General features: G+C 38.2%; 1 protein-coding gene across 1 annotated transcript in view; it reads left to right on the top strand.

The window, feature by feature from the left end:
- The window catches only part of colec12 (collectin sub-family member 12), a 32040-nt gene that overhangs the window by 7713 nt on the left and 1220 nt on the right, over positions 1-23107 (top strand). Inside the window, exons 3-7 of the mRNA XM_084410407.1 lie at positions 13822-13944; positions 17074-17160; positions 17746-18789; positions 21231-21722; positions 22871-23013. Coding sequence (XP_084266533.1) covers positions 13822-13944; positions 17074-17160; positions 17746-18789; positions 21231-21722; positions 22871-23013 — 1889 coding nt within the window. The remainder of the gene's footprint in view (positions 1-13821; positions 13945-17073; positions 17161-17745; positions 18790-21230; positions 21723-22870; positions 23014-23107) is intronic.

The raw sequence follows: 23107 nt of genomic DNA, 5'->3' as shown, positions 1-23107 counted from the left end.
CAATTTTCTTTGTATGACAGGGAACAGATCAGGAGTGGCGGTCTCCTTGCGTAAACAAGGAATGCAACCAAAGCTCTCCTTCTCCACTCTTGACAAATAGATATAAATTCAGCTTCTAAAACAAACCATCTGGTGGACTCTACTGTGTGAGGAGAGCGGGTCAAGTTAGCATCCGTCCACTCTTACAGGAGGTCTTCGGAAATGTTCTTGCCCGCTATAACATGCTGTCATACGATAGGGTGTCACACCTAAATGATGGATGGACTCTGTGCCTTTTCTTGCTCCACAGGGTCTGGCGTTCATTCAAAAACAATACATGTCACTGATGGAGACCAACCTTTTTCTTTTGCCATTACCAATAAAAGACAGGCCCCGAGTGCAGCGCTGTGTCTGATATATTAATGAAAGTCTTTTGGCTCCAAACTCAGCCAAAATCAACTCTGCGCTTCCTGACCTAAAAAAAAAAAGGTATAGTGAAAGAAAGATTTAGTATTTTCCTTTGCTCGGAGTACTACTTACTGGCAATCTGTTTTGCGGAACTGGCCAAGACAGAGGCACAGTGCCTTTGTTTCTGAGACTTTGATTACTTTGGCTGTCAAGGGAACTGATGCATGGTATTATTCTTGATCGGGCTATGTTTTTTTTTTAACTTTTTCAATGTATAATTTAACTCAGATAAGCGTTCATAAATTCTAAATTATTGTGAAAAAGCAAGGATTTCTTCCACTGATGGCTGACATTTGGACTGTAATCACTTTGAACTATGGCACAATGTATTTTTCTTCATGGTACATCTGTAGTTTAATTGGACATGGCTCCACTGAGTGTTGTAACAATGCGAACACATCCCCATTTCATTTTGTAGTTTGTTTTTTATGTCTCCCAATGCAATTAGTGTTTATATTTGTTTCTCAGTCATTTACGCAATGGGTGGAGTGGCACCGTTTTCCTGGTGTTTGTTGCACTTTGTTCTGTTACGTGTCAAGCATGCCTGGCATGGAAGTTTATTAAAGAGCTTGGTGGTTTTATTGGCTGCGTAAAGTGATGAAGCTTTTGAGTGCTTTTAGGCGATTCTGGCTTATGTCAGGCTAAGCTTAGTTGCTGCGGTAACGAACAGCCTTCCACTGTGACGGCTGTTGATTGCTGAGTCAGGATCCAGGCCTTGCGGTGGGCCACCCACTAGCATGAACCTTTCCTGCTCCAAACCCCCCGACTCACACTCCTCCCGCCAGTGCAGATGACTGTGCCCCTGCTAGAACATTCCATACACAGTAAAGAGGTTAGAGGGACAGTTCAGCCAAGGAATTTCTTAAAGACTCTTTACATAGTCCTTTGTGACCATGGCTGTCAAACTCCAAAAAGAAGAAAAAAACACCATAAAAGTATCATGAAAGTTGTTCATGCGTTTCCATATTAAAGTCTTTTGAAGGCTTTGCATGAAAAATGGCTTTGCGTCTAAAATTTAAAGGTACAGTACGACATTCTGGGCTCTTGATTTTTTTATCAGTGATTAAAAACATAAAATTGCAGGTTAATTTTTTTTTTTTTTTTTTTACTAAATATTAAATGAAAAATCTCCTATAATGTAATAAGGTTATTATTCACCAATAAACGTACATTCACCTCAAATCTAGAATAAAGAAGCTAGAAAAAAATCAGATATATATAAAAAAGAATATACATTAATAAAATTACAGCTCTTAAACTAAAATGAAAATGTAAAAATAAAATCGAATTCAAAAATATTAATAAATACTATAATAGTGTATAAATAATCCACCTAATGTTGTCTTTTGTGGTCTTTAATTGTGTTTTTATCCTTTTTTGACAGCCCCTGGTTGTTGTATGGCAAGGACTGCATAACAAGTTTACAGATAATTCGACGTTTGTGTTGCACTGAAAATCAATAGGCCATAGATTAAATAATGACAAAATTTACATATTTGCATGAACTGTCCCTTTAAGAAGAGAAGAAAGTATTTCACAATTCTAAATGATTTTAAAGGGACAGTTCACCTAAAAATGAAAATTCTGTAATCATTTACTCACCCTCATGTCATTCCAAACCTGTAAGACCTTCTGTCCCTCTGTTGACAGCAACTACCAATTTGGTGCTTCAAAAAGTTAGTAAAAAAAATCAATTGAATTGAGCGGTTCAGTCCAAATTTTCTGAAGAGACTCGATCACTTTATATGAACAGATTGAATTTAGGCTTTTATTCACATATAAACATTGATCAGTGAACATAAACAGAAGCTCACCCGTAACTGCGCGAGAAAAAACCTCATTGGTTCTTGTTGAAGCTCAAACTTGCTGCGTAACATGAGAATTAACCTCATTGGTTCTCACATGTGAAGCGAACATGCTTGAGCTTCCGTTTACCACAACTGATGTGTGAGTTGATGAATGTTTATGTGAATAAAATTCTAAATTCAATCTGTTCATAAAGAGATCGTGTCTCTTCAGAAAATTTGGGCAAAACCGCTCGATTCATATGGATTAGCTTTTACGATCTCTTTTTCAAGCATCAAAGTGGTAGTTGTGTAGCTGTCAAAGGAGGAACAGAAATCACTCAGATTTCATCAAAAAGATCTTCATTTGTGTTCCGAAGATGAATGAAAGTCTTACGGGTTTGGAACAACATGAGGGAGAGTAATTAATGACAGAATTTTCATTTTTGGGTGAACTATCCCTATAATGCCTGTTGTGTTTGAATTTGGATGCAGGAATTGTTGACTCTGAACTATGCCATTAATTCCTTGAAGGATCATTGTTTAGTGCTGTAATTTACTCTCTTGCCTTTTTGTTTCCAAGCATGTTCTTTGGCAAACATACTGACGAAATGAGATCATGCCTCTGAGACTGAAGATATGAAACAAATGTCACCCGGTAATTGTGCATGCAGAAAACAGGAAAATCAGTATCCCTCTTCACTGAAAGTTATGATTTTCAGCTGACATCAGAATCATATTGTAAATCAGTGTGTAATATAACTCTATGGCTCTGTGGTAACACTCTTATCGTCCGCTTATTATGTGTTATTGAAGAAACATGTACATAACAATTCAATTATCATTCAAGCAAGTTTCTCTGAGGAGAGGTACTACATTTATATGACTATGTATCCAGACCCCAAAATAATCTGCAATAGCTCAGAGGGTCTTTTCCCCCCTCTTTCTCTGTCATGAAAGTTGAGGGCCGGATTCCAGAACATTACAGTGTTCTGAATGAGGGGGCTGTTTTGAATCTCCTTGGATACATCTAGATGACATCACATTACTGTCAAGAGCAATGAGCCGTATTGAAAATCGGTTCAGGCAGCAGTACATTTGTGGGAGGTGTTCTTTTCATTAGCCCCTGCAGTCTCCTCTCAGTTCCTTATAAAATCTTAACCATAAAATATTGAAAGCAAACCTTTATTTCGTAATATGATTTCTATCACTGAGGTCATTAGCATGAGTCCTTCAAGACCCTCTTTAAATAAAATGCTTTAGCCTTGAGGCTGTTAAGTTAAACTACGTTTGAATTCTGCTTTATGTTATGTACTTTTGTACACTGTATATGACACATCTTTTTTAAACTAAATAAGTTAAAAATTCAAAATTACTAGATACTAGGGATTTAGAAACAAAAACATCTGCTAAGCGAATGTAAATAACCTATATGTGAATGTAAACGTAAATTAAAAATGATTTAATTGTAGAAGTTAAGAATGCAGATGCAGTATGCAACAATAGAATGTGTTAATAATTATTTATATACTATAGTTTTATTTTTATATTTTCATTTTTTTTTACTTGTTTGTCTGAGTAAATCTGTTATGTCCTTTTGTCATTTTTTTTATTTTATATTTTTATTTTTATTTATTTTTAGTTTTAGTACTTCAACTTTGAACTTAATTTCAGTTAGTTGACAAGGCATACAGTTCTCATCTGATATTTATATTTTATTTCAGCTTTATTTCAATAAAAAAATTATTGCTCTTGGGATATATATATAAAATAAAATATATTCTTATATACATATATTTTATATATATATATATATATATATATATATATATATATATATATATATAGTTGACGGCTGACCATAACAACATTATGATGTCAATGCGAGTATGATTTTACAGTGAAGCAGATTTATGCAAGCAGCTCAGACTCAATGTGATTACTCAAATGTTTTACTAATAAGCCTTTAGTTGTTTGTCTGGATCATATATGATTATAATGGCATGTGCCCTTGTGGCCTAATGTTTCTAATGTTGGGATAATGAGGCACGTGTTTATGCTTTAAGGAAACCTGATGACATAGAAAACATAAGCATGCCATGCAACTATTCTCTCTATATGGCCAGTTTATTTGAAACTCATTTGGCATTGGTTGACGCTCAATTCAAAACTATTGCAACTACTGTAGATATGCCAGAAAATGACTGCACCGCCTATAAGCACATGCATGATAAGAATCTTCTATAATAATCTGCTCATTGATCACTTATGCAGTCTAAAAGATTAGGTTTTATAAGCATAAAATTTGAATTTTGTTCACTTTGTCTGCACAAACTGTGTGAATGTAGCTTTTTTTGTGCTTTATGCTTGTGAGTGAAGAGGCTACAAAGGATGTATCCCATTCCCACTCCATACTAAGCCACTAGAGAACAACACCAGGACTTTGCAATGACTGTACATAATGTTAGTTCTATATACATTTGTAAGGAGTAGACTAAAAGAGTTGTTTTGCATTTATATTGTGCAATTAAAAACAACAACAATAAAAATAACATATTGTGTTCTGGAATAGGAACAAGGTGATGTCACTTTACTCAAGTCATTGCCAAATTCTCCATGTATCAAAGCCAACTTTGTTTTCTTGCTGTTTTTTAATGACACTTTCTGCATCAATCACCAAGACAGACATTACATCAAATAAATAACTTCAAATAAATTGAGGGTCAGGTTAAGTTATAAGCATAATACTGTTAAACCATTTGGAAAAGTAGGAGGAGAAGAATGGATTTAAAGGCATTTGCATTTATTTAGTGCAATAGACCAATATCAAGAACAGAATCTCTCTTTTAGCTCATTAGCCAGAGGCTCTTGGCTTTGGATTTTGATTTCCTGTCTCAGATTCTGAGTGGGATCTGCCTGTCTGGCTGGCTGTGAATTCTCTCTGTTTTTGTCTCCACACATTTTCCATACATCCTTTTTAGGATTTCCTCTTAAGGATGTGCTTTATTCGACATTGTATTTCTACAGTAATACAATACAGATGATTTCCAGGGCTCCACATAAGCATCTACATGGACGCTAGTCTTTTCTCAATATTTTCATTCTAAGCTGCAAGAACAAAATATGTTTAATTTATCTTGAATGACCATTAACCAGTTATTCAAGCTGTTGAGAAGCTGTTTTCACAATCACTAGTTCTCATTCTTTTAGAGTCTCACTGGATTTCTAAAACTGCACATGGCCTTGATCACATAAGGAAATAATTGGAGCTGAAAACAGCCCACACGTGTCCCAGTGATTCTGCCAATGTCTTAGGAAAGACTTTATTGCCTTTCTCTGAACTCCAGAGAGGATTTATTCCTATTTCTGCCTTTATTTTGTTGCTGATGTCATAAAAAAAAAAACGGTCGGATCTAGAAACGTTACAAAGATGTTCTATAAATTGCTTGCTGTTGATTTGTTTGTATCAAAACTGCATGTGTCTTATTACATTTGAGCAGAGACAAGTAAACAAAGGCTTCATGTCATAGCCCAACCATGTAAGAATCTGCATTCTGCAGGAATTATAACCTGGATTGTTAGTCATTTTCTATAAAAATTCGATCTCATGATTCATGAATCTACTCGCTCAATCAAAATGCTCAAGTTTAATTGGCTGTGCTATTGGTCCAGACCTATTCCACACGGATACACCAGATTTGGTGGCATGTTCAAGCTGTTCATAAGTTAACATCTCTCTAAAATATGCTACAGAATTCACTTCCTTTACCCAAGTTGCATTTAAAATGAGGTTAAAGTCAGTAACATAAAGGGTTCTTTGAGGAAATCATTCCTTGCATCCAAACTGTAAGCTGAGCTGACATTTTAGATGTTTGTTCTTCAGTCCTTGGCATGGTGGAATGATGTATCAAATGTTCTCTTGCATCCTTTGATTCCCCCCTCCCCCCTCCCCTCTCTTTAATATGCTCCAGATGGTTGTGCCCATTTAAAGTGTTATAAACCTGTTTGCTGTCAAAAAAGGGGGAAAAAATGTTGATGCATGGCATGCTAGTAGTGTGGAGCTGTACAGTTCAGAGGTTTATAAACATAATGGTGTAGTAATTTGTCTCTGTAGTTACCCCCTTTTTTAGAGCGTTACTTGTTAACATTCCAGAGAGGGGGCTTTTGAGGGACGCTGGGGGCATGATGATTGGATCCAGAGAGGTTCACAAAATTTGCTATTTCTGGTGCTACACAACTGAATTGCATGTGAATAGTATTTCATTTGAGTTTTGTTGTGAGTGATGATTCCAGATGTGAGCAGTGGCCACATAGGGATACTGTAGATGCAGCATATATTTAACATGATGAAACTCGTTTTCTTATGTTGAAATAAACCGCAATGACATACAGCTTGACATACAGCTTGTTTGTTTCCTTCATCTTCAGAGACTGACCAGGTCTGTTTTTACTAGTTGAGTCGACCATGCTTATTCATTTCACACTTCTGGTCTTCAAGATGTGTCCAGTCACAAAACGATGGCCAACATGAAATCAGTAGAGGTAAGGCTTGAATGAAATTATAAGGGAAAAATACTTTATTATCACAACTTTTGCACATTTGTTGCATGCAGATCATGCAGATAAGGCTATAATTATTATCAAATGACAAAAGAATTGTTTTTCTCAAATGCCCTGGACTCTGATTGGACCCTGAGGAGTTCATTGCTCAGATTGGCTTAATGTATCTCTAACTATTCATTAGCTTTCAAAGTGTAGGTCCACAATAGCTCAATATAACATTTGAACGTTAAGGAAGGCATCATTAAACATAATTATGAATCATCCACCCACAGTAAATGTGCAAGCAAGTTCTAAAAAAAAATTGTAAAGGCTACTTGAGGCCTTTATGGTTTATGTGAGACCAAATTAGACGGCCTTTGGAGAAAAAAGTGATTTCTCACTTTTAACTACATTTGTCTCATTGTCCTGGAATAAGGCTGGGATCATGGTTGGTCATTCTCCCTCTTACCCTGTATAACCAAGTAGAAACAAGTGTGCCGCACAAGTCCTGAAAAGCTAAGCCAAAACGTTTCGATCCCCCCCGGTGACTGAATGCATTATAGGTCATAAACCCCACCCTCTCAATGTAATCTAATGGGACGTGAGACAAAACAAACAATCAAATTACACTTCAAATATATTTTTTCTAAAGATGGTTTCTGTCATTTTAGGTCGTTTTTATCACGCTGATGTAAGTTCAAGTATTCAGTTTTTTAAATAAGTTTGGTTTTAGTTAGTTATTTGATGCTATAAAAACAGGAATGTGGCGTCATGATTGACAGCTTCTCTGAGCGAAGTAGTCACTGAGGCACCAACAGACTTTTTTCGGGATCTTCGGGAGCTTTAACTTTAATTTCTACATTTCCGTAACTGTTTATTTCACACCGACATAGAGTTGTTCTGCGGTAAACTGTACTAACCGTTTCTGCGGGAATGTGGGCGGGGCCTTGATACCGTGGTTACACTTCACGCTCACAACTGCGCAGACTCGAGACTCAAGATGCATTTCAGTATTCTTAAAAATGTGAAAATTCTATAAAGAGACAATTGAAAAGTTAAAACCTACTATAATTTATGCTAAAACTAGAATAATAAAAGTAGCAAGAGCATATTTTAAATCATTCAAGGGCACAAAAACTTCCCCTAATTGAAGAATCCCCCTTCCATATTTTGTCACAGTACCAAATCAAAACATGGACCACTTTCTGTGTGTAGTGTGGAAAAATGTATTTTTGTTGCCATGGAAATTTCCATCATAAGTGTTCTGTTGCATTGGGCAAGTGTGAGTGGGTCTTATAGCAGGTACAAAGAAAAAAGAGAAGTACAGGAATTTTCTTTGAGCGACTTCCTGAGTCTAAATGAAACACAGCTGTTGCACAGGCATTGAAGCGGGCCTCAGTCTCTCTCTCTCTCTCTCTCTCTCTCTTTCTCTCCCAATCTCCTGCCACAGCTTAACAACCTCATCTCAGAGTTAAAGCAGCACTTTTGTTCTCCAACTTTTAATATATGATCCATCATGAGATCCAAACTCTGAAGTGTTGACTAGGATAACCGTCATCCAATGCACATTAACATACAGTAGGATTTGGCTGTTTTGTGTTATGCTTTAACTTCATTCAGGATGTTTGACTAGTTATTTTCTCATTGGGAATTTCCTGGACCTGAACCAGTCACTGCTGGCCTGTTGAAATTAACTCTAGCCACTTTCCAGACCCTCCCTAAAGCCCTGTAGTAAAGGGCAAGATATGGTCATCCATTCCAGGGCCTCAGTTTGTTTTTCCCTATAGGTTTTCTTATGTGTGTGAGTTACAAACATTAAATGTGTGGGTGTTTGGGATATGTGTCCGAATTTTTAAGGCTGCACTCCGCTATTGGTTATTTCTGAGATTTTGGATAAGTGAGATTCCCGTATTTTGTTATTGTATCCGAAGCTCGTGTAAAGGACCTGCTCTCTTTTGCATTTAAAGGGACACACAAAAACAGAGTGTTTTTGCTCACACCCAAAAAGGGGCAACTTTGACAAGCTATAATAAATTATCTGGGGGGTATTTTGAGCTAGCCTGACTACGTCAGACTTCTTACTTCCACTCAATTTCATTTCGCTTCTGTACTCAGTCTGCCCGACCGATATTATTTATGTGTATATTATAATACAGTAGCAATATTATTTATGTGTATTATAGTACAGTAAGTTTGGACACACTTTCCAATTGGTGTGTACAAACTTTTGATGGGTACTGTATATAGAATACACAGTATAAACAGAATAAATATATAAACGTTTTGCAATGATCACTCAAATGTGGTGATCAAACACTTGTGTGACAAAGATATGTAATGGAGGCAGGGTGAATGATAGAATGAGAATTTGAGCTGTAACCAAACTAGTTTGCATTGCATTTTATATTATATTATATTCTAAATACTGTTGCATAATCTTCACTAACGACTTTGTCTTTTAATTTAGTCACGTTATTTAAAACATAACTTATATCAATAAATATATCAAAAGTGTCACTGACAAAACCTTATCTTCTATTTTTAATCTTAATTTCTCTAATATCTACCTGTGGAGGAAGAACTCATGTAATTATAAACGTTTTCATTATGATATTATTCATTTTACTTTACTAAAAAGATCTATGTACAGTAGTTTTATACTATTTTAAATAAGTAGTAAGCAAAATGTACTAAACGTGAAACTAGGCTACTCTTAATGCAAAATGGCCCTATATAAAGTGTTATAATTACATAAATTATTGGAATATTGCTTGATGTTGTAACGTAGCAGAATGAGCTTTAAAGGGGGGGTGAAATGCTATTTCATGCATACTGAGTTTTTTACATTGTTAAAGAGTTGGATTCCCATGCTAAACATGGACAAAGTTTCAAAAATTAAATTGTACGTTTGAAGGAGTATTTCTGTGCCAAAAATTGTCCTTCCGGTTTGTCACAAGTTTCGAAAAAAAATTTCGAGTATGGGTCTGTGTGACGTCAGCTGGGGCGTAATTTCCTTATATGGGTCCTAAGGGCACTTCTCCCGGAAAGGCGCGGGCGCGCATCCGTAGACCAGAGAGAGAAGAGAGCCAAAGCAGTACGCCATCAAAGCGCTCTGCTCGGCTTTAGGGAAGTCAATGTCACCAAAGAAGTGTGTTTTTGGTTGCCAGGGCAAGACAACCCTGCACAGATTCCCAATGAACCCAGCGTTAAGGGACCAGTGGATGGAGTTTGTTTTTTTCAGAGCATCAACGGAGTTGTGCAAGTGTTCTTGTTTGGTCCCTGCATTTCGACGATGATTGTTTTATAAACAAAGCCCAGATCGACGGATTTGCAGATCGTCTAACGTTAATGCTTAAGGATCGAGCAGTCACAATGATAAAGGTTCGCGGTCGTGCGTTGGAACCGGGCTGTGAGTAAAACTGCTTCAAATGTCTGAGTGTTGTTAGCTCGGCGCGTTAGCACAGCTTTAGCTTCGTCCAGCCGCTCGTTTTTTTCCGGAAAGACTCGGTACAGCCTATCTTTCTTTTATAAATATAATAAAACTAAAGACTTTTTGAAGATTTGAAGGATGCAATACTACTCTATAGGTACTCAAGATTAACATGAGATTGACTGAAAATGAGTGTTTCACCCCCCCTTTAACACTGTCTACACCGGACGCGGCCGTTATTTTTTTTTTGCCACTTTTGCCAGTTCTTTGTGACAGCTTTTAGGTGCTTTATTGGCAGCGCCATCCTTACATAAATCACTGCACGCTGCATTTTTTTAAATATTAATTTATCGGCCATTATAAATGCCGATACCGATAGTTAGGAAAATGCCTAATATCGGCCGATAATATCGGCCCGCCGATATATCGGTCGGCCTAGACAGCGTAATAGCTTTCCGTTTTCCTCCGGCCTGAAAACAGCCGGCCAATCAACGAACAGAGGGCGGGCTGAGAGCCGTGACGTAGACACTGATTGTACCGTGGATGCGTAGATTTACTTCACATAATCTGCAAAAGTCATTCACAGCCATGTTCACTCCGGTATTTCGCTCTATGGTTTTGTTTTCGCATCATACTACATGTGTTTACAGTGGAAGTTAGATGCGGCTGAGCATGCGCATAACACACGCCATGACCAAATGTTATGTGATTGGCTTACGGGAACCAATGATTTTAAACTTCAGACAAGCGCCTCCCCACGAGAAAGAAAACGCTTTTCAATTATGCCATGCCAGACTCTGTCTACGAAGCAAAGCGAAGTAGCAGAGTTTGGTATTACCAGGCTAATTTTGAGCTGGATTTTAACAGACACATTCTGGGGACACCATAGATTTATATTTCATCTTGTGAAAAGGGTCATAATATGTCACCTTTAAAACTCATCTTTGATCACAAACATGACATATTTAAATGGTTTTCCTTGTGAAAAAAAATTCTTCATGCCTTAAAATAGCTTCATTTAGTATACTTGGATTCATGAATATGCTAATTAGCCCCGCCTCCACTCATGCCAGCTCAGAGATTCACTCAGCCAACTTACTGAGGTAAACGCAACACAATGGTATCGCTCTTTACAACGTCGGACACATAACGGTAATTAATATGATTAGCCTTTTGCTTGACTATTTTATCAAACAGCTAATAATGCGTTGCTAATGTTACACAAACTATGCCAAAAAAAAACCTGAATAAGTTTTCCGGTTTCCGTTTTCTTTCCCAACACTAGTGTAAGTGGAACATGTTTGCTTGTTCCCTGTCTGTTGTTACAAAGCGCAAATGTAAGTGTCCCGTCTTGGAATTCCAGCTATCTTAAAGAACACATCTGTATTTCTTCAGTTAAATCAGCTTTTCCCTCCTGATTTTGAAAGCATGTGTGAAAAGGAGCAAGCTGTGTAGCAATCTAACTTCAGTGCTGTAAGTCAGGAGCAATTTGTCCATCTCTAGTTAATAGTTTTCATTAGGTGAAAGAAACACAGCAATAAACACTCTACAGCAATGTGAAAGTGATGCATTTATTGTTTTCTTTTCTCTGTCTCTCCTTTGCACACCCCAGTGACCCATAGCCAGAGGTTGTAATGTTGCTTGTTTACATGGTGCGGTTTGGTTATAGTTGAGTGAGGGTGGGTAGGCATCTTCTGATATCCCCCACACAGACCACCTCACCAAATCCTCGATGTAAACCCCCCCTACATCCGGGGCCATAGCTTGGAGGGCCCTTTGAGGCGCTCTGCCATGATGTTTACACAGATGTGTGGGTCTAAGGACAAGCTCCTCAGCGACCTGCCCACCCCCCAGCTCTCTCCTGGGGCTTTCATTTTAGCCTGACCTGGATGCCATGGCTGCCACTCCGACCATATGCTGATAAGTCAAACAAGGATGTGAGCCTCATTGGAATGTTTGGAGTGTTTCTGGAGATAGTGGACATGTTTATTTGCTAAGCCTCAACTTAAACACAACAGGGGTCATCTTTACTCTTTGCTGCAGCAAGAACTTGTGTGGCGAATTTGACGTCATAGTCTGTTTACTCTGTTATGACCATACAAACTTGTGGTTTGTCCTAGTGGGACACTGTTTACGGTTGACTGCTTATTCCCTCTGGACCGAAAGGGAAAACAATTTGGCTCAATGGTAATCTGAACCAGACTGACACAAATCAGTCATTCATGTTCAGGACAAGCATGACACATGGTCTCCCGCTGCAGTGAGCCCCGATGGTGTAGTTTCAGCTTGACTCTTGCAAACAAACAGAGAGGCAGTTATTCGCTTACACCATCATGTGGTGAAACACCGTGATCTCTAAAGCTGCTTTGCGTGAAATCACTGAAATAGTTGTTTGTCCCTTGGAATTTTGTGTTTTGTTTTTTTTCTTCAAGTAATTTCCTGACGGTGTTTCAGATGTTTTGACAATTTATGTTTGGCAATTCTAAACTTAGCCATGTCTAAAACTTGAATGAAAAGCATAGGTCATCATCAACATGTCAAACATAATGATTAGAAAGACCATAAAAATATGCTAATGCGATAAAAAAGTGTAACACTTTACAATAAGGTCTCATTTGTTTACATTAGTTAATGTATTAATTAACATGAATGAACTAACAACAAGCAATACATTTGTTACAGTATTTATTAATCTTTGTTAATGTTAGTTAATAAAAATACAGTTGTTCATTGTTTGTTCATGTTAGTTCACAGTGCATTAACTAATGTTATTACAGGGCTTTGTGGAATACTTGATTCTGATTGGTCAGTCGTGCCATTCAGTGGTATGTTATTTCCCAAAATAACCGGTAAAAACTGATAGTCCAGGCTCATCTGGGTAAATGTCACTAAAGTCGGCGCTTTACACTTGCTAGTAACGTTTTTTCTTCGTGAAAGTTTTGCGTTTGTTGAGCTAATAAAATATTCAAATCAATAATAACTGGTTTCATACAAACGCTGCTACCATTTTTCACTTCGCGTCGTGTTGATGATCACTCTGTCGGGGTTTATTCTGCGATAATAACCGGCTGGATGTACATTAACCCTTTCTTAACAAATACAACTTTTAGTTTTATGTATTAGTAAATGTTGAAATTAACATTAACTAAGATTAATAAATTCTGTCAAAGTAGTGTTCATTCTTAGTTCATGTTAACGAAAGTGAAACTACTGTAAACTAATGAAACCTTATTATAAAGTGTTGCCAACAAAAGTTACACAAATATTGTGATTTACTTTCTATACGTAAATATCAAAAGAAGATATTTTAAAGAATGTTTTTATTCATACAATGTAAGTCAATCAGGTCCAAAACAACATTGGACCCTACTGAAAAAAGAGACATTCTTCAAAATATCTTCTTTTATCTCACACAGAAGAAAGTCATACAGGTTTGGAACAACATCAGGCTGAGTAAATGATGATTTGTGAGTGAACTATCCCTTTAAGGAACCAAAGGTTCCCTGATTTTTCCTGTTGGAGTTTGAGTCATTTAAGAATGAGGGATTGAGGGATATGTATTTACATCATGCTGAAAAGCATTTTCAATGTTTGATGCGATGCTCTTTTGTGTTGCAGGTATCCAGGAGGGAAGTGAATGCACTAAATGTAAAAATGACTGGGCTCTGAGGGTGGCCATTGCTCTTCTGTATGTGCTTTGTGCTCTGCTCACCATAGCTGTGGCTGTGCTGGGATACAAAGGTAGGAATTCCTCTGATCGTTGTTTTTGAAGATACTCTCTCATTCATCTTTTAGAGTCATTTAGAGCCTGCTTTCACACTGAAGATTGCAAATCAACAAAAGTACAGTACAGACAACTCCTGCTGTCTGTTGTTTAGACCAGAAACCTGGAAAATCTAGGTTCATTGGGTTTATACTTTTTTTTTTTTATGTCCAACTAATATGTATCAAGAATGTGCCATAATTTTACATTCACCATAATTTATTCTGTTCAGTTTTGAACTTTGGCTCACTTTTTTTTGTCCTGACATAAGGCAACTGTATTGCACCATAGAAACAAGATAGTTTTCCAAATATTTTCAATCAGACTGTGGCATCTGCTTTCTATATTAGCTGGGAAAGCCAGAACACTGTGAAACAAAGCATCGTGGTTTATGTTGTCTGGTGCTAAAAATCAGGATAGGATAATGCACATTATTGTCTTCCGGGCGGCCACTGTAAATTAGAGGTATTTTTCTAGTTTTCGTATATAGTTAGATTTTTAAGTCATTTTAGTCAGTTATGTGATTAAAGCATTCCTATTTACCTTATGAAGCCCCACCCTTTTTAAGCACTGCGCTCGTTGTGTTCTGTCTTCCGGTTTGTATTTCCACATTATAAAGGTAAGATCTTACAGATTTATGAATGACTTGCTCATTTTAAAATCTTCCTGGTCTACTGACATTTGTTTTGACATCCGCTTCAAACATTATAGTGCTCATGATAACTTTTGTTAACTCTACAATGAGTAAATACACTTACCAGCTAAATACTCTTCGACTGCGATGCCATTGAAATATACAGAGCTACCGCAAAAACAGAAGTTCAAAGAAAAACAATTCTAAAGATGGCTGCGCGCTTGTCTCTCTGGCGCATAAGTCTATAGCTTGCAGTGCTAATGGGTTTGATTCTTAAGGAATGGATGAACTGATCAAATATGCCTTTTTTGCAATTTGAGAAGAAAAGAGATAATATTATAAGGGAAATAAGTTAAATTTAATAAACTTATTGTTAAAAACATTATTTCTGATTGTTCTCTGAACATTCGAAATGTCCAGTTTAAAAGGGTTATTCTTGGTTATTCAAAAGTCTATTTTATCATTTTGCAAACATAATGGGAACGTTACTTTTGAAAGTTCTCTGATTTACAACTAAATGTTTCAGGTTTATTAAATTTATTTCATGAACAATGTATAAGTAATTTTTTTGAGAACATTATTAAAGACCAGATAACTTTTAAGGAATGTTTTATTAACGTTACTGGAAGAATATTTGTTCATATCTTTAAGTGAACCTTGACAGAACGTTCCCTGTTAGCTGGATAGACAGACAGACACACTGACTGACTGACTGACAGACAGACAGATACAATAGATAGATACACATACAACAATGTATATCAAATGTATACCTTGAATGCAATGCAAGTCATTTTGGATAAAAGTATCTGTAAATGATTATCATATAATAAGACTAAAATAAGACTGTACACACTCATTCACTAATATTGATTGTTTTCTACTTTCATCCCTGTATCTTTGAAAATGTCTCCTTACTTATTTACCTTTCAATGTATTTGATCTGATTGTCCAGATCATGTGTCCATTGAGTCCATATGTGTCCTCTGGTTCTCTAAAGCCCTAATGCCAACCAGATGAGAAGACCATGTAAAGCAGCAAGTCTCACTGTAAACCTGCTCTAGAGGAGATTTTATGCCTTATCAGCAATTTGTTGTCCCGAAACCCACAGGTTGATTGACAGGGACTTTGTGGCATTCTGAATGCAGTTCCTGTTTCCTTTGTTGGCAGTGCCAGAGTGAATCTGGTCACTTTATTGCTTATTCTGTATCACTTCTAAACTGTCTCCTGAACAGCTAAATATCAACAAGAGTTTTAATTGCATGTTCAGATTTAGTCCAGTTAGTGTCTCAATGGTGTTTGGTGCATATTTAGATTGAGGCTTAATACAGCTAAGAGAACCATTCTACTAAACTCCATTCAAAAATAACATGGCTTATACAAGAAAGAAAGGAGAGTTGGAGAGAGAAGGAGGGCAGGAGACTGAGAGGAGGAACTGGCAGTGTTGACCCCACGCTGACAGACTCCCAGTGTGAAAATGACCAACAAGCCTTTGAAATGGACCTCCATGTTTTGTTTTTCCCCTACAGCATATATTTTTTTTGTGTTTGGTTACACAAGCACAGTCAGGAATGCTAACACCCTAGATCTTTGATGTGTTTGAGTTTGCTGTCAAGTGAATTGCTGAGTGCTGCATGTCTGAATGAAACACGAGAGGTCACACGAGTTGAAACACTGATAGTAAATACACTAGAGAGCAAAGATTATGACTTTATTTTTTCATTCATGTTTGACTGCCAGGGAGATATTCAATGGGATAAACACTGGGATCAAGAGGGGGCTTTGAAGCCATACCAGGACTTTGTCATAATAGACTGTAAGATCGTGTTCTGACCGTTCCAAAGAAAAAGATGAATGTGACAGTTGGTATTTTAATCATATACCACTTACTAAAAGAATCAACCAGAAAGCATAGTGAAAGCACCCTCTAGTGGTGCATGTGAACACTAGAACTCTAGAATCAAGACTAACGTAAGATGTTTACAACATTGTACATAAGTACATAAATGGCCTAGTCATGGTTATGGCAGGTTATAATAACATTTTAGCCCTTGGGCATCTTAAACTGGGGTTTCATTATTGTACAAATCAGGGATGAGACCAAAATCTGTCCTTGAATATCTAAAGTGGTGCTAGCAAGACTGCTGGGAATTACCACAAGGCTCAGGAGATGCTCAGATAAAGACTCCTCAGGATCCATTCCAAATTCCAGAGGAAATGAAGTGTCATGTATTTCCTGCATGACTGTATGTGTGGAATTTATGTTGTATTTGTATGCATGTGCACTGAAAGTTAAAATTGTTGAATCATGTCCACAGGTCAAAATGATCAGCATTTTGAAGGAAATTTCAGAGATGAATCTCAAGCAGCCTCTTGACTCTTTACTAAAAGTGCATCCTTCAGGATTTATAGTATACTTGTAGTACATAGTGCAGACACGGTTTGACTGGCATCTGTAATGTGTGTCCCACAGTGGTCCAAAGGATGGATAATGTAACAGAAGGTATGGAGACTTATGGAGGGAAAATCATGGCTGTAGAGACAGACCTCAAGAAACTTGGTAAGTAGACCTGAGATGTTGCCCTATTAATATCACATAACTGGCAAAATTTCTGTCCTATCTATTAATTTTTTCACACTTTTTCACAATTTTGAATATCTGAATTCAAATGTATATTTTAAGTAAAATGTATTTTGTGGCATTACGTCAAAAACGATGATACACTATCATAATGAAGAAAAAAGCCTTATCAGAATGAAATCCTTAGGTAGTTTACTGTAATATAATATTATTATAATATTATTATTATTATTTAACAATTCTGCTTCACTCCTTATAGTCATGTAGTGGGAACTTTTTATGTCAAGGCAAGGTTAGCACAGGTTGTATTATAGAATGTGTGATTTCAATGAATTAATAATTCATGATATGTGTAAAACAATTGTCTTGAAAAATATATAAATATTTTAAATATATATTTTATACTTGGTTAAAAGTCATTAAAATGAATAAAGAACAGCCATTAAACATTGCATTCAATTAATCATTAAATATTTATGATGGACTCTCTTATTTGTCATTGGCTCAGCTGCTCTGAATCCATTTTTTGTTTTCACTTCATGAACTTCTATATTTGATGTGCAGATGATCAAACGGGAGAGAAGTCAGAGAACGCCACCAGTGAACTCCTCTCATTCAAGCGGGAAATTCAGACCTTGCAGAAGCAACTCAGTGACGTTGCCATGAAGGCTTCTAGCAACAGAGCTGTTCTCGATGACCTACAGCTAGCCGGCGAGGACATGCAGAGCGGACACCTCTCACTGCGAGATCTGCTGGAGAGCAACGCCAACGTCATCAACAAAGTAAACCGCACCTTAAACTTATACAGCGGTGTGATTGACAGACTAAAGACTGACACTGTGCAGCTCCAGACGAATCTTCAGGTGCAGGCAGATGAACAGGGACGAAACACTCACAGCATCAGCACTCTGAACTTCACCCAGACCCAGCAGAGGAGCCTCCTCAGCACCCTCCAGAGGTCAGTGGAGGACACTAGCCAGGCTGTCCAGAAGCTTAAGAATGACTATCAGAGCCTTCAGCAGGTGGCTAGGCAGACCAAAGCGGATGCCGACTGGCTGAGGGAGAAGGTGCTGAACCTTCAGGCCTTAGCTGCTAATAATTCTGCACTGACTCGCTCTAACAGTGACTCTCTGGAGGACGTGACCTCTCAGCTGAACTCGCTTTCAGAGCAGGTGCAGAACGCCTCGGCCATCACCGACGGCCACGACCAGAGCCTGCGTGAGCTCATGGACCAGCAGCGAGACCACGACAATGCCACTTCCATGAAGTTTGATGCTCTAGAGGCACATCTTGACCGCAACGAGGGGGAAATGGACCGCATTACAGGGAATGTTAGCTTCACCACGCAGCTGCTCGGAGCGATCAGCATGGACCTGAATGGCCTGCGCACTTGCGCCGAGACGGTGACCCAGCACTCGGACCTGCTGCTGGGGCTCAACAACAGTGTGGCAGAAACTAGGGCAGACAGCACAGAGCTCAAAGCCCAGCAGGAGGAACTCGCTGCCAGGCTAGACAAAGAGGTCAGCAGCCTCTCTATAGTCATGGAGGAAATGAAACTGGTCGACAGCAAACACTCGCAGCTCATCACAAACTTCACTATCCTTCAGGGTAAGAGCCGAGGCTATCAAATAATGACTATTTAATACAATTCTGTTTTGTTATACACAATTGAATAATTCTTTTTTATATTTTATTATTATTATTACAAAATATTACAGCTGGGGTCGGCAACCTATGGCACGTGTGCCAACATTGGCATGGGGGAGGGATAATCATTGGCACATGACAATAGCTAAAGAGGTGTATGTATTAAATTTAAATTTAAATCCCTCGAACTTGCATACGGACGTAAATTTCGAGATAATCTTTCATCATAGTCACATTGCCTGTTTTATTAAGTTAGGAGGATCTATGAATACTATTAAACAGTGAGATTATAGCGCACGTTAGTGAGAAATCACGCACTTCTGTGATTATCTCTCCATGTGCCATAAGTTGTCGACTGTTTTACAGCATTTTTCAAATACATTGTCATGTTGAAGAATTAAATTGCGGAAACAGCTAAATAAAAAAATAAAAAAAAACAAGCACAACAATGATACAATGTAAAATTATTTACTAAAATAAATGACAAAAAGTACTATATATATTTATCACTAAATATTCAAATCAAAAGCTTAAAGAAATTCTTGTAGTACAAATTTTGAGGAGCTACAGATTTGATTTGATTTGATTTGAGGTGATTAAGGCAAGCTAATTAATGGTGTAATAATAAATCTGAATTCAGAAAACAGGATCACGTAGCCTGTATAAATTATTTTTAAAAGATTATTTTATTTTAAAAATATAGATAACACTTTACAATAAGGTTCCATTAGTTAACTACATTATGTCGAGTTCACACTGCATGCACGATTTTAGCCCCAATTTTCACTCGCCAACAGATTTTGCGAAATTGCAGACAAATGCCCAATATCGGAGGCAAATCTGTGCTAGCTCACGTTAGTGTCAATCATGCAGTGCACATTATCAAAGACGCCCGTGAAATATTTGGCATGCTAAATATCTGGACCTGTCTGCGATTCAAAATCCTGCTGTTTGAAATGTGTTCCAACTGAAAATTACATCGGTGTTGACCTACAACCAGTGAGAGAGCAAGATACAGGGCAGCGGGAAGTTCGGGGAGGAGTTATAGACCAAAATATCAGCAAGAATATCAGCTTTACAACTATATCAAACAGAAACAAATCAAAAACATTTGCATGACCAGCCGCAACAGCAGCACTGTCACGTTGTTTTGGGTTTTGGTTTGTTTTTGTTTTCATGTCTTTTAATTTGTAATTCTGCCTTAGTCATGTTTCCTGCTTCCTGTTTGTCACATGATTCCCTGTTCCCCTCATGTGATCCTGTCATGTGCTTTCCTGGTTCATGTGTCTTGTTCTGATTGGTTCCCTTGCTGACGTGTCATGTTCTCATTGGGTCCTTGTTGATTATTCACAGGTGTGTCTTGTTAAGTTATTTGTCTTTGTGTATAAATAGCCCTCATGTTTCTATTGTCTGTTGTTGAGTATTGTTCCCTGTACTAGTGATGCGCGGGTCGGCTTTTTTTCCAACCCGCGGGTCCCGCTTTTATGAAATTATTTGGCCCGCCTCAGCCCGCCCCGCACAACTGTATCTATTTTTACAACCCGCCCCGCCCCGCACCGCCCCGCACCCGCGACCATTAAATAGACAAACTAGGCATTGTAATGTAAAAGAAAACAGCCTTTATTTCAGCCTGAAAGTGCTTGGAAACATCGCCCTGTAAACTGGCAATAACAGACGATTCTGAATATGAACCATAAATCAGGTCATATTAATAAGATAATGATTTAAACATTTTCAATATTTACAAAGCAGCGTTTGTATTCATCTAATTCATCATTCACCTTTTTTTCTTTTAATTATGTAAAATCCCGACCTCAATTTCTCCCGCACCTCATATTCCATCTTCACTTTTATTTCTCCGTCTTTGTTGTTGTGGCTGGCGGCGGGAGCTACTTGGCGCGAGCTGCTTTGCGCGAGCTGTGTCACGTGACGCCAAAGGTTTGGGGAAATCACGCAAGTTGCATTGCTACGGCCTTATCAAATAACCTACTAAAATATGATTAGATTGATATTCCCAAATATTTAATATAGGCTGGACATTGCATGCAACATATGGATTTTTATTTTATTTTGTTTAATGACCCGCCCCAACCCGCCCCGCAAATAAAGTGACAATTTTTTGACCCGCCCCAACCCGACCCGCGGGCTACCCGCGGGGCCCGCGGGTTATGAGACGACCCGCGCATCACTACCCTGTACTGCTGTTGGTGAGTTTATGTTCTCGAGTCGAGTCGAGTCGAGTCGAGTCAGTGTATTTCATTCAAGTTTGGATATTAATAATAAACAGATCCACTGGAGGCGAGTGTAGACGAACCAAAGTGCAGTTTATTAAATACAAAAAAATGCATTTTGTGCTTTTAGACAATCAAGTAGAAGATACTTTTTTTTGTCATTAATTTCAGGTCCTCCTGGTCCAAGAGGTCCTCGGGGAGACAAAGGGTCCCAGGGACTGCCTGGCAAAGCTGGACAGAAAGGTGAAAGTGGTGAAAAAGGAGGACCTGGTATTGCTGGGCCTAAAGGAGAAAGGGGTCCAACGGGGCCTCCTGGTGTGCCAGGGTTGAAAGGGCCACCTGGTTCAAGAGGAAGCCCTGGGTCAAAGGGTTCACGAGGATCAGGGGGCAGGGCAGGGCCTTCAGGAGAGAAAGGTGACCCCGGTATACCTGGTCTGCCTGGAAGAGATGGTCAGCCAGGTCCTTCTGGGCCACAGGGGCCCCAGGGACTCAGAGGGCCAGCTGGGCCTGCAGGACTGGAAGGCGCCCGTGGGCCCGTTGGCCCCATTGGCCCACCTGGACCTCCTGGATTACCAGGACTTCCTGCACCAGTAGTTGTGCACCCGGTAGATCCCCAAGGCTTTGTCAACCGCCAGGTAGCGCCGCCCCCAACAAGTACACCAGGTACAAGCTTTTCTTATGTTCTCTTTCACTGTTTGCGGTTAATACAGAATAAATAATTCCGATTTTATGTAATGTGAGTAGTTTGGATATAAAATAAGGATCTCAAAATATTTGGCATTTGTACTCTGAGATGTATTTTGTTTATTTGTATATAAGTTAAAGTGTTTTAAATATTACATTTCATGTAGTGTGTAATATAGCTTTTACTAAATGTAAACTAAATTTTAAAGATCAAATTGCACGACAAATTTAGTTATTGTCTCATAAAGAAAGAATCGATTCTGAACTGTTGAAACGGCTTGTCAGCAATTCCAGTCTCACTTCCTGTTACAAACCTACATAACAATGTAACATATTTGCATAATGCCAGCCTTTGGTCCTCATTGGCTGCTTTATTGACTGCTCTACATTGACCCGCCCTCAAACACTGTAGTTGTAGCTGAGGCCTGGAAGAGTTTGGTTCGTTTTGTCGACATATTGAGAAGATGCTATTTTCAACGCTGCAAATCCTTTTTGCAACTTTTCATGCACTTCAAAAGGATGAGGACTCGTGCTGGAATTGATACGGTAAAACCTTTTACAGTCTATGGGTAAAACCCGACACCATTGTTACTGTGTATCGAGCGCTGAGGAAGCTTCCAGTGCTGAAATTCAGATATGGCAATAGGCGTTTCGTTTCCAACTTGCGCTGTGAGCGGTAGACCAATCACAACAGACTGGGCCATCTGACCAATCAGAGTAGGCTTTTAGAAAGGAGGGATTTAGAGAGACTGGATCCTTGGTTGAACCGTTTCAGACACTGTGAGAAAGAGGTGATGTGCAAGAGGTGAAAATTAAAATGTTTGTAAACCTAATGTTGGAGACATTTAAAATAGCAAAATTGGGGCACTTTAAAAGTTGTCAATTCCACTAACCACGCTTTAGTATGTAACTGGTGTTACTTTTTTTAAATGTTTGTATAGGGACAGTACAAAAACATGACAAACTAAAGATGCATCGCACATAGAGATTATAGCACATGCTATATACCGATGCACTTGAACATGAAGACTTGAATTATACAGTACATAACCAGTCTGTATTTCTCATGAGTGCTACTTTTTTAACAATATTTCTTATGTATTTTTTTTATTTATTTTTTATCTAAGGCTGCCCACCTCAGTGGAAGAGCTTCAGAGACAAATGTTACTACTTCTCAGCTCCACCAGAAATTCTGAACTTTGATGAAACGAAGGAAAGTTGCAACAACAAGAGTTCATCTATGCTGATTATCAATGATGAAGATGAGCAGGTAAATCTTGGATACCATTCTTGAATATGTAATGCGTCTTAATTAAACAGCATTATCTATATTACTCTTGAGTTTTAGACCTAATATCACTCTA

This window comes from Rutilus rutilus (genome assembly GCF_951802725.1).
Source record: "Rutilus rutilus genome assembly, chromosome: 6".
Taxonomy (NCBI): Eukaryota; Metazoa; Chordata; class Actinopteri; order Cypriniformes; family Leuciscidae; genus Rutilus; species Rutilus rutilus.
This window is presented reverse-complemented; position numbering and strand designations above follow the sequence as displayed.